Here is a 15310-nt window from a genome sequence, read left to right as displayed (position 1 = left end):
TACTGGGCTTACAATGTGTCCTAATAAGCTAAGGTATAGTTATCTATAGTAATGCTCTAGCTAAATAGCACTTGTACACAAGATCCATTATAATATTAATAATACAAAGACTATATTAAATTGTATTGAATGTTTAATTACTGACCAGTACATTGTTACTATAACACAAGTTCATAGAAGGCTTTATAAGGAATTTAAGGAAACCAAATGAAATAGCAAATCATCACTGCATTATAATTTTATAGCAAAAAATATACATACATTGTTAAAAAATATTATACACGTCACAATATCAGTGTTCGATGATGTATGTATGAGTGTGGGGTTTAACATTCATTACTAAATTACGCTGGACTTGTAACAATAATTTAGGTCGCGTTGATAGTAAAATAATACTTCAAAATAAAACAGAATTGCAATCAAAACAGTAGTATTCATATTTTATGCTATAATCAAAAATATTCAATTACAATTAAATTCAAAATATTTAAATGAGCAAAAATAACATAATAAATTGTTATTCATTTCTTGTTCGATTCTATAAACAATTATGATACATTTTTAATACAAATACTATATGGGCATAATTATATTACCCATCTTGTTAATTTCACTTTGCGTAACGTATGGCGGTCCGGTCTAGATGTGGTAACATTTTTCTAATAAAACTGGTATTTTTTTAGTTATATTTATTTAAACAAATTACCAGATTCATACTAAATTTGCAGGATAGGTGGAGTCAATACAATCTTACCTTTACAAAATTGGTTTTATTCAGTAAAAATTATAATTATGTAATAAATTTACTACTAAAATTAGCACTAGAATTAAAACTGTGGCATGAAGAAGCAACCAATGTGTATTCATCGCTCGTTTCGGTAACTAACAATTTACATGCAAGTACATTTCAAATGCCTTTTACAATTTTTATATAGTTAAAGTGATTGTGAATTGCATGTAATAATACATTTTTAATATAAATGAGACAATAATAAATATTATAATAATTGCTTTTAAATTATTTCAGGTTTGGTTTTATATCATACAGAGATCAAATATTAATAATAATAAGAGAAAGTAAAGAGAAAAAAAAAATGCAGATTTGTTTTTCTATAAAAAATTACCATACACATTTTATTATTATAACAATAGCTAGCTAACGTGTCTTAAAAAAGATGAAAAAGACCTTGAATTCTATTTTTATTATTTATAAAATACGGCAGCGATACCATTTAATTACAATAAGTATTTATTTTAAATCAATTTCAATATTGTCTCTGGGCCAGGTGGTGTAGCCCGCACTAGGAATCACGCTGGGGCCTGCTCTCAACAACGTTTTAACTGAATCACAAAAACACTCACTATCCAATTAAATCAATGAAAAAGGGCACTATTACTTAGGAACAATCCTCTTGGCTCTTTCTCACACACTGTGCTACTTTCCTTTTAAACTCCGAATATGATTCCCTCCATTCTTTCTGTAAAAAGAAATATAATGAGCACACAACTACAAGTGTCGTATAGCGCCAGGCGGGCGCGGTTCAACTCTGTGGCATAGTGTTTGTTAATGTTGTATCACGCGGCCCTTTTCTGTGATTTTTAAACCCCTTTCACTCCTAAAAGCAATCCTCTTGACTTTTCCTAACACATCTGGCAACTTTCTTTTTGAAATCCGAATATCGCTCTCTCCATTCTTTCTGTGGATGCAAACAACAAAAAATATATATATATATGAGACAATATTTTATGAATGCAATGATTTAAACTTAAATAGTACGTTATACATAGTAAAAGTAATAAGTAAACTACATAAATACATTTAAAATTAACGACGAATTATTATTGTTTTCTTTTTACTACAAATACATAGGCCCAATTGGTCACAGATACTTTTATTTTCTAATAAAATAGAGTATATATTGCATATTTATCTAATGGTCAAAAATTATTTAAGCTGAGATAATTACATGAATATTGTCTAAAATTATACAGATATACAATCTACAAAGGGAAGCTTATAAAATAAGACGCGCTTACAATTTATTATATTAATTTTAAGAAAATGTAAATATTTTCACTTTTACTGAAATTTATCGATCTTTAAATATTTGATCTATGTTAGGGTTCAACTTGTAATCAAATATTTTGACGTTCTAAATATTTTTTAATTGATAAATGATCTGGTTGAGTATTCAATTTTGTTCTAGTGATATTGCTTTTTAAAGATTACTAGTATAGCAATAGCTAATTACTACATTATAATAAGTTACTGAGAAATAATGACAGTTTATATTACCTGCATCTTAGAGCTTAACCTGGCTATATAATAATATGTAAAGTGCCCTACATATTTAATTATGTTATGGTAGATTTCATTCAAATCCATTCAAGTGTTGAGTTACACACTATGATAATTATAGTATCATTGAATTTATTACATTGTAGGAATGTAATGTTTTTTCTGCCTACCAGGCAAGAGACTTAGTGTATAATATAGATAATGGCAACAGTAGATAAAATGAATGTGAGGATGGGCCCATTGCTTAAATCTTGTAATTTTTAATAATTGGTTGTAAATACAATTTTTTACACCCTCAAATGTCTTAAGAAAATGGAATGTAAGAGAAAAAGTATAAAATACATCGATATGACTCACCGCTGCATCTACATTTGCGGGGCTCTCGTCATTGGGGTCTGCAAGCATGGAGATAACACTGATAAGAATTGTCTCCACTGTGTGCACTGGTAACCACCGTTCACAAGCCTTTTCATAACCCCATTTGTCATCTCCAGGTTCATGAAGGATAGATATGCAAACATCACCATTCTTCTCAACTGCAATCATATTTAATTAAAAAGTTAATTATACACTAAATTAAAAAAAATACAACACTATTAACTCTTACTTTCGCACTGCATGTTTTATGGTTTATAAGAGATGGTAATTAACGCGACCATTTAGGTAAACTATGATAACTTATTTGAATTGTCTTGACGTTTTATTTGACCAGGTTACATTGGCTGTGGTCACGAGCAAACTGATGTAACACTGTCTCCACTTCTGAGACAGAAGCTTTTTCTTTATACCCACTCATTGTCCCACATCACAGAAATTGTACCACTATACTTAGGGTTTCTGCACACAACACTGATATTGTCTTTGTTCAATGCATTTATGGACTAGACACTATATATTTATATATATCAGTCTAGCCGTGTCCGCAACCAGTGTAATCTAGTCAAAACGTCACGACAATGCAGTCAAATTATCATAGTTTACATAAATGATCGCTTTAATTCCAGTTTCTCCTAACTATAAGTACAAGTGTCTCAACTTAAAGACAATAAAGATTTTGTGTTCACTCATTTGACCAGTGCTGTCTGCATTTGTCCTGTACTTCTATTTATATTTCCAATTAACATTCTAGCGATGGAAAACACCAATAACAAAGCAAATTTGAGTAACGGTGGTAGGTTGTTTATTGGTAGGTATTCTTAAGTCCTTGGCAAAATGACAGACAAATGTCTCTACCTACCCCATTGTAAATTTTAATCATCAATATTTTTGTTTTTTTAATTATATACATATTTAAATTTATTTTTTATTTAAATTTATTTACATGGGAGATATTTAAGAAAACTTGATATGAGGTGTCAAATTGCAGTTGTCAGTTGTGTCCCTGAAGGTTTCATATTAAAATCTGGTATATATTTTTCTGGTCTGTATTTCTACCTCTAAAATCCACACATGAACTATCAGGTGAAAGCTGTCATAAATAACTGATATAAACAATACATATACTTGTAAAAGTAATAGTTTTAATGTTAAAATAGAAAATTCAAGAGGACCTTGAGGTAAGTGATATAATAATTCATCAGGGCAATTAGTTTTGTTTATGCCCTTTATATTAGTGCCTCCTATTCTTATCCAATTGTTTTGTTTTACAAATTTTTGTTATATTTAGAATAGATAAAATAGTTCAGTAATAATTATAAATTTGTTATTCAATGTAGTATACATTGAATGTGTAGTAAACATGAAATATTAACAGCATTTATAATAAATGATGGCATCTAAATATCTGTCAATTTTGAAAACAACTGAACATTTCTTAATGTTTATAATTATTTAAAAAGAGATCTGCTAATAAACAAACATGAACACTTTATATTTAAAAACCATTTAAATGTAATTAAATACTGCTGTTTTTACATTTGTTCACACAAAGTAAAAACAATGTTCCAGATAAAAAAAAATGTATTGTTTGTGTATTATGGACTAATATTATTTTGTCTTATTTTTAAAGGACTTGTAAGAACAATATATGGCAAAATTGTTTACTTAATATGTGATGAATAAAAAAATATAAATATGGACATGGGTAATTGTAATATGCACAATGCAAACACTATTCCAAGTAAAATCTAATCATATTTATCATATTTATATTAACAACTGAGTACTAAATTTACACTTTACTTACTGTTTGGGTGCCATATTTCAGTGACAAATTTCATCCGTGGTGGCCTCAAAGGGTACTCTTTTGGAAAATGTAAGTGAGCTTTGAAAAATCCACCTTCACTGTAAAGTAATAAGCATTTAATTTAAGATAAACATTATAACAGAATTTTAACATATATTACCACAATATAAGAAAGTTATTACAAAGTAAATTAACACAAGTTAGTGTAAGATAGTTGCATTCATAAATTAAGCTTTTTTATTAAACAAACTAGGAGTTAAAAGAAAATCATAGTATAAGTTTGAAAATAAAAACACTAAATATAGACACAATAGACCAATCCAATGCAGGTATTATAATGAAATTAACCACATATTTATCAGATGGATAATCAACTTTGACTTGCAGATTTGTAGTGCTACAAAAGATCAAGTGTCAAGAGGATAGAGATTGTAATCATGTATTATTTATTTCATAATTTAGAATCCATTGTGAACAATACTTGTTACTCACTATAATGTGTCTGGAGGTCCGATAATGAGAACTTCCCATCTGTAAATATCATTGTCGTCAATTAATCCAGCAGAAAATCCTTCCACTGGATTCTTGTTTAATTCTGTAAACAATACATCATAACTTGGTAATAAGCTGAAGCTGAAAACCGGAACGACAACAAAACACCTGCTTCCTAGCCACTTTTACACATATAAAAAAAGTATCGTGAATCATTGCCAACTAAGAACCGTAAATATACATCGAATAATTTACTCTTTGACTTTGGCTCAGAATATATCTGTCACTGCGACAACTATCGATTTTATTTTTTAGGGAGCGTTTAACGCGGTATCTATCTAAATATATGTACAAGCCATAGAAATTATGACTTTGTAATATAAAATTTAATTAAAAATCACAAAGATTCCTTTATTTCGACCTGCTGAGGTCAATGATACCACGACAAGTCATTTGACGCTAAGAGTGACTCGCACAAATGATTTTTATAGCAAAGGTACACTTACCTGCTAGTTGCTTTTTTAATAAAAGCGAAGACTGTGGCTCTGACATTAATTACAATTGTGAAATTTACCCTGACGACACGAAGAAAATAATTTTTCACAAAAGATGGCTGGATGAGTTTTGAGAAGGTTGTGAAACATATGAGTTACTGCTTCTTATTTCCGGCGAGTAGTGTTGCCAATACTTACTAATAAAGATGAAAACACATCGATTTTCGTTTATTAATATTTTTTTTTTTATTTAACAATAAATTTTAAGCAAAGCTGAAAGCTTTGTAATTTTTTAAAAGAGCTTTGGATGTTTTGTATTGAGTAATATTAATTAATAAGTATATTTAAAGTAAGAACTAAACTCAACAGTGGCATTTTTTTTAATTAAAAGGAATCAACGATCGACGAGTTGCCATTAAAAAAAAAACAACAATAATACACTCAACACGATACAAACGATTACTATCGAATTGAATTTTTGAGTATATTTGATTTTTTTTAATACTTAAATAATTAAAAATAAAAGATTATTGAAGGAACTATAGTGCTGCCTCTGTGAAGCAATTAAAAACTAAAATAAATTTCTATTACTTTAGTTACTGAAGAGCAAATGGTCCTATTTGTCGTAGAAATGAACATTTATTTAACGATTAGAAAGCAATTGCGCTACCTCATAATTTTTTTTTAGTAAACAGCAATCATCTGTTCATTATCGCATACTCCCCCGAATCCCAACCCCAGTTCTATAGTTTATAAGTTGAGAAAAGTTATTTATCCAATCTCTATTTTTGCGTAGCTCTCAATTAATATTCTTACTACCTATTCACACACCGGTGTTCGCGTATTTTCTATTAAAAATACCGTTTTAATTCAGCATTTGCTCCATTTGTGTACTAAATCTCATTCAAATCCGTTCAGTCGTTAAAGAGTAACAAACATGCAAACAATAAAAAAAACTGACCCTATCAGGTGGAGCGCCACACGCTTCCACCTGAAAATTATTGTGATCTCACTGATATTTCGCTAGTGAGTAACGACAGCGCAAGCAAATTTGTCATTTCGTGTCCACCCATAAATTGTTCCAAAAAAATTTTTTTTCATTTAAAAACTATTAAATCGATTTTGATAAAATTTCTATGTAAGCACATCCTTTCAAATAAAGAATTTTTCAAATCAGTTTAGGTAACACACACTTAAAAAAAATATATAACCAAACCAAATTGAGAACCTCCTTTTTGAAACCGGTTGTAGAAAAGTGGTAATCAACTTTTCGTTTCGATTTTAAAATCGACCAAAGCTTAATTATGACAAAGACAACAAATAAAATGATGCTTAGACAAAGATTTTAGGTAAGAAGTATATATTTTTTACTTTTTCTTAGCATAAATTTAATTAACAAAGGAATTAAAAATCAAAACAATGATACTATTTATATGAATAAAGTTTATGTTTAGGCAAAATACAGTCTAGCTAACTTTTTCTTATTTTTTTAATCTGAGGTTCATTGTAACCATTAATTTGTCCAGGTTTGCGTTTCTTCTTATTTTTCTTTGTCTTATGAACATCTTTCTTTTGTTCAACTTGTGATTCTTGTACTTGCATTTTGTCTACATTTTTAATAGATGCTTTACATAACGTTACAATATCTAACAATGATTTTAAATCTATAGTGGATTTAATATGACAACTTTCATGGAACATTTTCATTGTATTTATTAACTTTCTTAATATTACAAAGAAATTACCCTTAACTTGGAATTCTGTTTCTTCCTGCAGAGTGGTTTTTAATCTGTTCTCAAATTTTGTCTCCAAGATAGTCAGCATACTTAACGTATTATCTGATGCTGGTTTATTTCTTTTTAAAGTGCGATAAAAGCCTGCAATTAGCTCTAATCCTTCGTTCCGACGAAATTGCCTCACATTACAGTTAAAGACATTGTCTATTATTGTGCTGACAAGTTCATAATTACCATCCCACTCTGACTGAAGAATATTGTGAAAGAAAATTATAGGTAATAAACAGTTTCTATTCTGGAAATAATTTTGAAGAGCTTCTGTAAGTATTTCTATAAGAGGTGAAGTAGAACCCTTTGTTTTTTTCATTAATTTTGATTTTTCAAAGTTAATCTTCTGGGAGCAATGAATTATGAATGTTGAGAAATAGGTAATAACATCACCAACAGCTTGGAATAGAAAATGAGATCTATCACCTTTGTCAATTGTACTTTTAAGATAATCACATAGAACATCAAGTGTAACATCATCTGTTGATGCGAATTTTTTAATTTTTGTTAGTATTCTTATAGTTTTTCTTACCCTGTTTTCAAGTTCACTAAATTGATTATCTTGTATACAAAATTCTAGACATCGCATTAATGGACCGATCATACCTAGACAGATATCCATTGCTGGATCTTTTTCCAAGTAAATATCTATAAGATCAAGAACTCTAATCCGGAAGTCAGAAAGTGCCTTCTTATCTTTTCGATCTTTTTTAGTTTTTCTACCTTTACCATGTTGAAATTGTCTAAAAGCTTCTGCGAGTGCTTCATCAAGTTTCCTGCCATCTTCCTCATTAATCATATCGGCATCTATACTTTCTGCATCACTTTCTGCTGCAACAGTGCCTAATGCTTTTTGTACAGCCAATCTCAATTGCTCAGGAGTTTTCATTTCCTCTTCTTCTTCTTCTTCTTCTAAATCACTCTCATCACTTTCTTTGCCGTTCTCTTTAGGGTTATCATCACTGTTATCATTTTGATCTTCATTTGAATCATTATCTGATTCATTATCTTCAGAATCACTATCTTGTGTTAATAGATCAGTCTCACTTTCTGGGTCTAATACAGAAACTATTTGGCCAATTGCTGAAGGAGTTAAAAACTCCCATAGAAGTCTAAATACACATTGTACTACAGACCTTAAGACACTAGAATCAACTGACAAGATAGAAAGCAATACTTCTACCAAGACTTCTATCCATTCTGGTTCATCTGACAGATCTCCTTCTTTTAAAGTTTTAGGTTTCTTTTTTTTACCTTTTCTGTAATGCTCATAACAGCTTTTCAGTTCTTTTATGGAACTTCTGGCCACTTTAACATGGGTTGGTTCAGAAAATAGGAATAAACCAAGTTGGTAAAACAAAATAAGAAACACTTTATCAACTTTTAAGCTGGAACCATTTTGTTCAATACTTTGACATACCCCTATAAGCATTTCCCAGCACTCCATACTCTCTGATGGAAACTGTTTCTCAAGTTTAGTACGGATTTGCTCTTTCTTCAAAATACTGCATACGAAATTTGAGAGAGCTGATAAAACGACGACCAAAGTATCAACATTTGAAAAGCGCGATGTGAAACATCGGTAAAAGCATGTTTTAATGGATCCTGTAAAAAATAATACAATATTAAATTCAATACCACTCAATGCTAATAATATAACAATACACTATATCAATTTTACCATTCCTGTTTTATAATGATTTATTTTAAGGTCAAAATTACAAAAATATTAATCAGATAAATTTATTATTAAATTTCAGAAATATATTCTAAATATCTGTTATCCTTACCTGATAATTCAGTTCCAACTGCCACATTTTCATCACCTCCAATTCTGAAAAATCCGAAACACATTAGAAGTTTCATGTATGTCAATTTAAATTCTGTGTCTTCTTTTACCGCTTCCTGAGTAACCAAGAAGGATAACAATTCTGCTGCTTTTACTCTCTCATAGTTATACCAGTTTCTCTCAATATCTTCTTTCACAAATTTCTTTGATGTATTTAATAACACTCCTTTTAACATTTTTGCCATTTTCTTTACACTGTCCTTGTCTAAATCTGCTATTATTGATTTTACCACAGTTGTTCCAGTTATTTCTGTGAAATTAATCTCTCCAGGACTGAATAGCAATTTCTTTAAAGTTTCAAGCCTTATATTATTTGTAACTTTATCAGATTTTAATGATTTGGCTAGAGTGTTCAGTAGTTCTTTCTGCTTTTTTATCATAATTTTGTGATCATCTTCATCATCTCTCTTGCTTCTTATTTTACTTGCTGTTTGCAGACCTTTGAACCAATCCATAAATAATTTGAAAAAGTTTTTACTGATTAGTTCTGGTATTGCATCGACATTGTCATCTATATTGTCAAGAATGGTAACTAGTATATTGAGTGCAGCTAATTCCCTGTTCCGATTATGCTTCACCAACTGACTGTCTATGCCTGAGGACCAGAAAACTTGAAGATGTGGCGACTTTGCAATGTGCAAACCGATTTCCTTATAAATCGGATGACTTACTGAGTTGAAGTCAAGTCCAGACTGTAAAAAATATATATTTTTAACTGTATATATATATAAAGAATATTATTAAAAAGTAGATAATTTAAATTTATTTCTTAATTTGAAGTACAATAATAATCATAATTGGAGGCAGTGTGAGAGGTCTACAGTATGTAATCAATTTACAGTTTTATTATTTAGAAATAAAGCAAGGGATTTTCTTTAGAAAATGTTTGCTAACTAAAATTACAAAAATCAAATAAGAAAAAATACAGGAACTTACCATGAGCTTCTCACATATAACATGAATGTTCTCTTCACAGAGAAGTTCTGACACTCCAAGCAGTTTCTTCATTTTTACTTTATTTGGAAACCTATTATTTACTACCATTAAGAAATACAGTGAGTCAAGGCTATGTTCCTGCAGACCTTTTTTAAATTCTTGCTTGATGTTAGTCCAAGTAATTAATGAGAACTGCTCTTCATTTAACTTAAACAAATAAAATTATTATATTAATAAACCCTCTTTCTCTTTAAAAACAGTTATCTCTACTATGAAAATAGTTATTGGTTGAACCTATTAAAATACTTATAATAATAATATTTGTAGTACTAAGCAGTACGATAAAAACACATAGATTTTTTACAACATGGGGCAAACCCGCATGCGGCTCACCTAATAGTAAGTGACTACCACCGCCCTGTCAGCCTTTTAAGGAATGCACTCTTCTCTTGAAGGTTATTAGATTATGTTGCAACATTGTTTATTCCATTATAGTATGTACCAATAAATTAGATAAACTCATGACTATTATATCACATAAGGATTTGACACAAAAGAGCCCTGGCATCAAATTATAACAGAGAAATATTTCTTTACGTTTATCATTATTATTGTCAAAGTACACCATGTGGTCCTAGCATAGAATAGACCACCCCTTCCTTTCCTGTAGGAGTTGTAAAATGCGACAAATATAACTTAATGGTAAAGGAATGGGCAGCAGCATCTTTTTTTAAACGTCAATAAAACCTAACTGTGGTCTCTAAACTACCTGCCAAGTGAAGTAACTACTGCAAAAACCCCCCTTACAGGGAGGACTATGTTCAGCAATAAACAGTTAAGGGCTGGTTTAATCTATGTAGATTAAACCAATAATAAGTTTGATTAATGATTGTTTGTTATCATAAATCAATAGAAAAAGAAATATATAATAGTTTTGTAAATTTAAAATATTGTTCTTACCCCATTCACAAAATCAAGGAGGATAAAATAAGCTACAGTGCTAAGATAGGATTTCTTCTTGCTGGCACCCAAGAGTAACTGTAACACTTCTTTCTGTTCTTCATCAGAAGATTTGAGCATCAGACCAGAGCGGAATACTGTTCCACATAATAGGATTTGTCCAAGAGCTACATTGCCAACTTCCTGTAAATATATCAAGAATGATAATATCAACACATAGGAACTACTTTAAGTCTTAAGCTTAATATATTTAAAAAATTGAAAAGCTAATTTTCTGTGGCTCCCATATAAGTGCTGTACCTAGATATAGTACCATAGGTTAAAAAGAGACTAAGCTAACATTTTCAAATAATAATAAAACCAAGTGCTCAACTAAAGCTCATACATGGAATTGTTGTACATAAATATAAGGTAAAATGACCTTTATTGCATTTTTCATACAAAACAGGCCTATTTATTATTCCTACTACAATTTGAATGTCTTATTTTAAGCTATCACCATCATCATATCAGCGTTCAACTGTCCATTGCTGAACATAAGCCTCCACCTCGTGGGGGTTTTGCCAGTAGTTGCTACACTTGGCAGGCGGATTGACATTTGTAGTCAGGCCATAATTGTGATTAAAAATTTGACAGCATAACTAACTTTGGTTTTAGATGTAATTTAATATTATCTTAAAAACAATGCTAGTTAGAAACATTACTTTACATTTCCTGTAATAATCACATATACCTTTATAAATTGTATTTCAGATAAAAGCAAATAATAATAAAAGATAAATTCTGATTTTTCACTTAACAAACTTCAAAAATAAAGGAGAGAATGGTTTTGTCTCATTTTACATACTAACATATAGTTAACTATTTGAACTAAACTATACTGCATAAAAATAAATAGGTTCTAGATGTACAAATGAAGCCCTGTCATATGATACCCCATTAGGACTAGTAGGTCCATATTTTAAGTGCCATTACAGAATAGGGGCACTTAAAATTTTAAAATTGATTCTAGCACAGGAAAATATTATGTGACTTAGGTCTTTTATAAAATATCTGGACCAAAACCATTTTTAATTTCAAATAATAGCATTGGTAGTTGCCGAGATTTAGCACTGTGACAGATGTACAGATGAACAAAGTCAAACCAAAAGGATTCCTTTATATCTTTTTGATATGGAACTAAAATTTTGCTCATTTGTTGCATAAAATATGTACAAAAACAGTCAAACTGAAGCCTTCAAGTTAATTAAAGATCTCTATATATTGCTGCATTAATCTGGTTAATTAAACTTTTATTATTATAAATAGTTACAGGTACAATAATAATAATCACCCCCCCCCCCCCCCACAGTATTGGTATTTATGAGTATGCCTTATATAGGTTTTTACTACAGACTTAATGTTTGTATTTAAAAAATAAGCATACAAAGTCCTATCTTTGGAAGTAGGTTATACTATACATAATAATATTTAATAAACTTAATTTATTTATGTAACAACACTTATCCAGTTACTTACACTTTTAGATGAACTATTAGCATGAAGTTCCTTCTTTACAAGATCAAGTAGCTGTGATATTGTTATATTATTGAATTGGTTAAGGATTACTGCTAAAGTTGCAAAATGACCAATCCTCATTTCGGCTACATTTGCTCCCAAACTTCTTACCAAACGCTTCATTACATACTGAATATCTTTTTCATTCTGAAATAATAAAATATGTTCATATTTTTTTTATTAGTTACCGTTAAAAAATTTATAACTATACATGTAAATAATTGTAAGTACAAGCTAGCATTCAAAGAGTTATTTAATCATTATTAATTATTAAAAGAAAGTCAACATCTATATTGTTTGATGTAACTGTGTACAACTAGTACACAGTTACATTAAACAATATAGTTCAGAAAAAAAAATAACTTAAAATATTAAGCTTTTTCTAATGAAACTGGGATTAGTCCCAAATGCGAAAAATTAGTGAGTAGCCTTAGAGGCGCTTTTACACTATGTACACTTCTTTTTTTCTTCTAGATAATTATTATATGATATAGCAAGATCTAACCTCACTATTTTGAAGCTGTGATATAATTTTTACACCACCATTCAGCTTTTCTTCATCTTTTGTTGCTTTAAGTAAGTCAAAAGAATCTAAAACAGAAGCGGTAACTTTAAGATCCTTTTGTGGTTTTTGTAATTCCATTTCTCCTACCATTGTAGTTATCTATATAGAAAAATATGTAATAATCCACATGTATGATATTAAACATAACCAAAAAGAACACGCTTTAAACATAGTCTATACGATTTGAAATAGAACTTGGCTTACAAAAATATATCAAAATGTCATTCAAACATTGACTGACATTTATTTGACTTTGACTGATTAAGTTTTTTAAAGTCAGAACAAGAACTACCTATTTCGTTCCTAAGAACATGTAATTCCTTGTTCTTAGTTTCGTTCTAAGATTTCGTTGGTAGTAGATCAAAAAGACTCCACAATAATAATTTGTGACATTGAGAGGTAATTTGGGTTTCTATTTTATTTTAGATGAACTTAATTATGTTATACAGGCACGCAATTATTACAGTTTGTAAAATAGAGAAAACAGATTAGCTCTCGACCCCACATGGAGTATTGCTGTTACTTATGGACGGTAGCACCTAAATACCATTTTGAACCCTTCGACTAGTTGCAACGATGAGCTATGAGAATTTTCGATGATCTCAGGCTCACAAGCGTTATCAAACCTTTAAGTCTTAGGAGAGATTTTGCCTCACTCTGCGTGTTGTACCGCTTGTACAACAGATTGTGCTCAGAGAAATTGTTCAATATGATGCCCACAGCCACTTTCTACCATCGTACGGCTCGCCATCGACAGGGAGTTCATCCTCACGTCCTACAGCCTCAATAGTCGTATACAGCGCGGTTTTAGAAATGTTTCCTCCCACGAACACTCAGGTTATGAAATAAGTTCCATGCCGAGATTTTCCCAAGAGCCTACAGCATGGGATTCTTTAAAAGCGGGTTAAAGAAGTTTCTTCGGGGTCGGCAACGTACGCGTAATACCTCTGATATTGCAGGTATTCATAGGCTACGGTAACCACTTACCATTAGGTGGGCCGTATGCTTGTTTGCCACCTCAGTGGTATAAAAAAAAAGCTCTGTCTTTGTCTTACAAATAGCAATGGATACGTACCAGTCGCTTGATTATTTACGGATTTTATAAAACTAAGAACAAGATTTGTATCTACTACACATATTGTTTTAAAAAAAATCTTTTTTTTTAGTATGTTCCGTTGTGGAACAGGCTAAGGTCGGAGACCATGCTGCCTAGTCTTCAATATGATAATTTATCTGGAATCTAAAAATTTCATTGTAATGTCAAATTTAAAATTTAACTATAGAGATAATATAGTATAAGTTTAGAAAATGGAGGCACAGAATCGACCCATTGTTCTTTTTTAACGGCTGATAATGGAATGGTAACCCTGCCTGCGTTAACAGTAAACGCTGATGGGACACTAGTGAGAGACGATATGTGACAATGAAAAAGCAGGTCAATTAGCTCATCATGATGAATAAACTTGGAATTTAGCACAATGGTTTCCAGGGAGGACTGCGTGGATCTCGATTTAATTGGGTATATTGCGTTTTACGGTATCTTAAGAGTCGACAATGCGCGCGTTATATCCATTCCAGACGACTATAGGCTTCGATGACCCCATTTATCATCAAACAGACCGTATGCTAAAACAAAAATAAAACTTTTTTTATGCCTGATAAAAAAAAATCACAAATATTGTAACATCCAAAGTAATACAATAGCGACATGTTAAAATCAATTGTACCAATTCTTAGGCATCATTTTCCTAATCTATCTCTTAATCTAATATTTTAATTTGATATTTCGTAAAATTACTGTTTTATTTACCATCTACAATAAAGAAATGAAGCTTTGAATCGACAACAATATACTCTTTCTTTTTTCTTAAACAGCAATTGGTCGTTATTTTTACTACTATTTCTGCTACCTTCATGAATAAGGGCCTCGTAGTGGAGATGAATAAATAATTTAAATAACTGGTTTAATTTTAGGATTTTTAGTATAAAAAACATAAGAATGAGTTTTTATATGATGGTATATAATTTAAGAGTATAGTATAACTCTAAGGGCATAATGACCGTGTAAGATCACAGTTTATAGCATTCAATATTCTGCCAATATTGATTTCATTATATTTTCTATGTTGAAAAATGTTTTTTTTTTTGTTTTACTAAATCTAATAAAATATTAGAACAAAGTATGTAAT

General features: G+C 30.3%; 2 protein-coding genes across 2 annotated transcripts; both read right to left on the bottom strand.

Annotated features, from left to right (window-relative positions):
- Positions 1-220: 220 nt before the first annotated feature.
- On the bottom strand, positions 221-5665 carry LOC113515008 (ubiquitin-conjugating enzyme E2 G1). Its single transcript, XM_026899123.3, has 5 exons — positions 5483-5665; positions 4977-5079; positions 4485-4582; positions 2657-2835; positions 221-1478 (listed from the first exon to the last, which is right to left on the bottom strand). Exons 1-5 carry the CDS (start codon positions 5526-5528, stop codon positions 1398-1400), a joined length of 507 nt encoding a protein of 168 aa, XP_026754924.2. The 5' UTR covers positions 5529-5665; the 3' UTR covers positions 221-1397.
- A 1148-nt stretch (positions 5666-6813) lies between these two features.
- Positions 6814-13322, bottom strand: LOC113515073 (uncharacterized). Its single transcript, XM_026899210.3, has 6 exons — positions 13062-13322; positions 12518-12703; positions 11000-11182; positions 10040-10246; positions 9045-9795; positions 6814-8859 (listed from the first exon to the last, which is right to left on the bottom strand). The coding sequence occupies exons 1-6, from the start codon at positions 13209-13211 to the stop codon at positions 6941-6943; spliced, it is 3396 nt and encodes a 1131-aa protein (XP_026755011.2). The 5' UTR covers positions 13212-13322; the 3' UTR covers positions 6814-6940.
- Between the last annotated feature and the right edge of the window lie 1988 nt (positions 13323-15310).

This window comes from Galleria mellonella, unplaced genomic scaffold (genome assembly GCF_026898425.1).
Source record: "Galleria mellonella isolate WM207_F2 unplaced genomic scaffold, CSIRO_AGI_GalMel_v1 utg312, whole genome shotgun sequence".
Classification (NCBI taxonomy): Eukaryota; Metazoa; Arthropoda; class Insecta; order Lepidoptera; family Pyralidae; genus Galleria; species Galleria mellonella.
This window is presented reverse-complemented; position numbering and strand designations above follow the sequence as displayed.

Excerpts from the sequence above, each read along its gene's own strand:
- LOC113515073 (XM_026899210.3), bottom strand. The coding sequence starts at position 13,211 with ATGGTAGGAGAAATGGAATTACAAAAACCACAAAAGGATCTTAAAGTT. Across the intron at positions 10,247-10,999 it reads TCCTTGATTTTGTGAATGGG|TTAAATGAAGAGCAGTTCTC; the intron begins GTAAGAACAATA and ends TATTTGTTTAAG. Across the intron at positions 9,796-10,039 it reads TTATATGTGAGAAGCTCATG|TCTGGACTTGACTTCAACTC; the intron begins GTAAGTTCCTGT and ends TATTTTTTACAG.
- LOC113515008 (XM_026899123.3), bottom strand. The coding sequence starts at position 5,528 with ATGTCAGAGCCACAGTCTTCGCTTTTATTAAAAAAGCAACTAGCAG. Across the intron at positions 2,836-4,484 it reads TGAAATATGGCACCCAAACA|TTGAGAAGAATGGTGATGTT; the intron begins GTAAGTAAAGTG and ends ATATGATTGCAG. Across the intron at positions 1,479-2,656 it reads CCGCAAATGTAGATGCAGCG|AAAGAATGGAGGGAATCATA; the intron begins GTGAGTCATATC and ends TTCTTTTTACAG.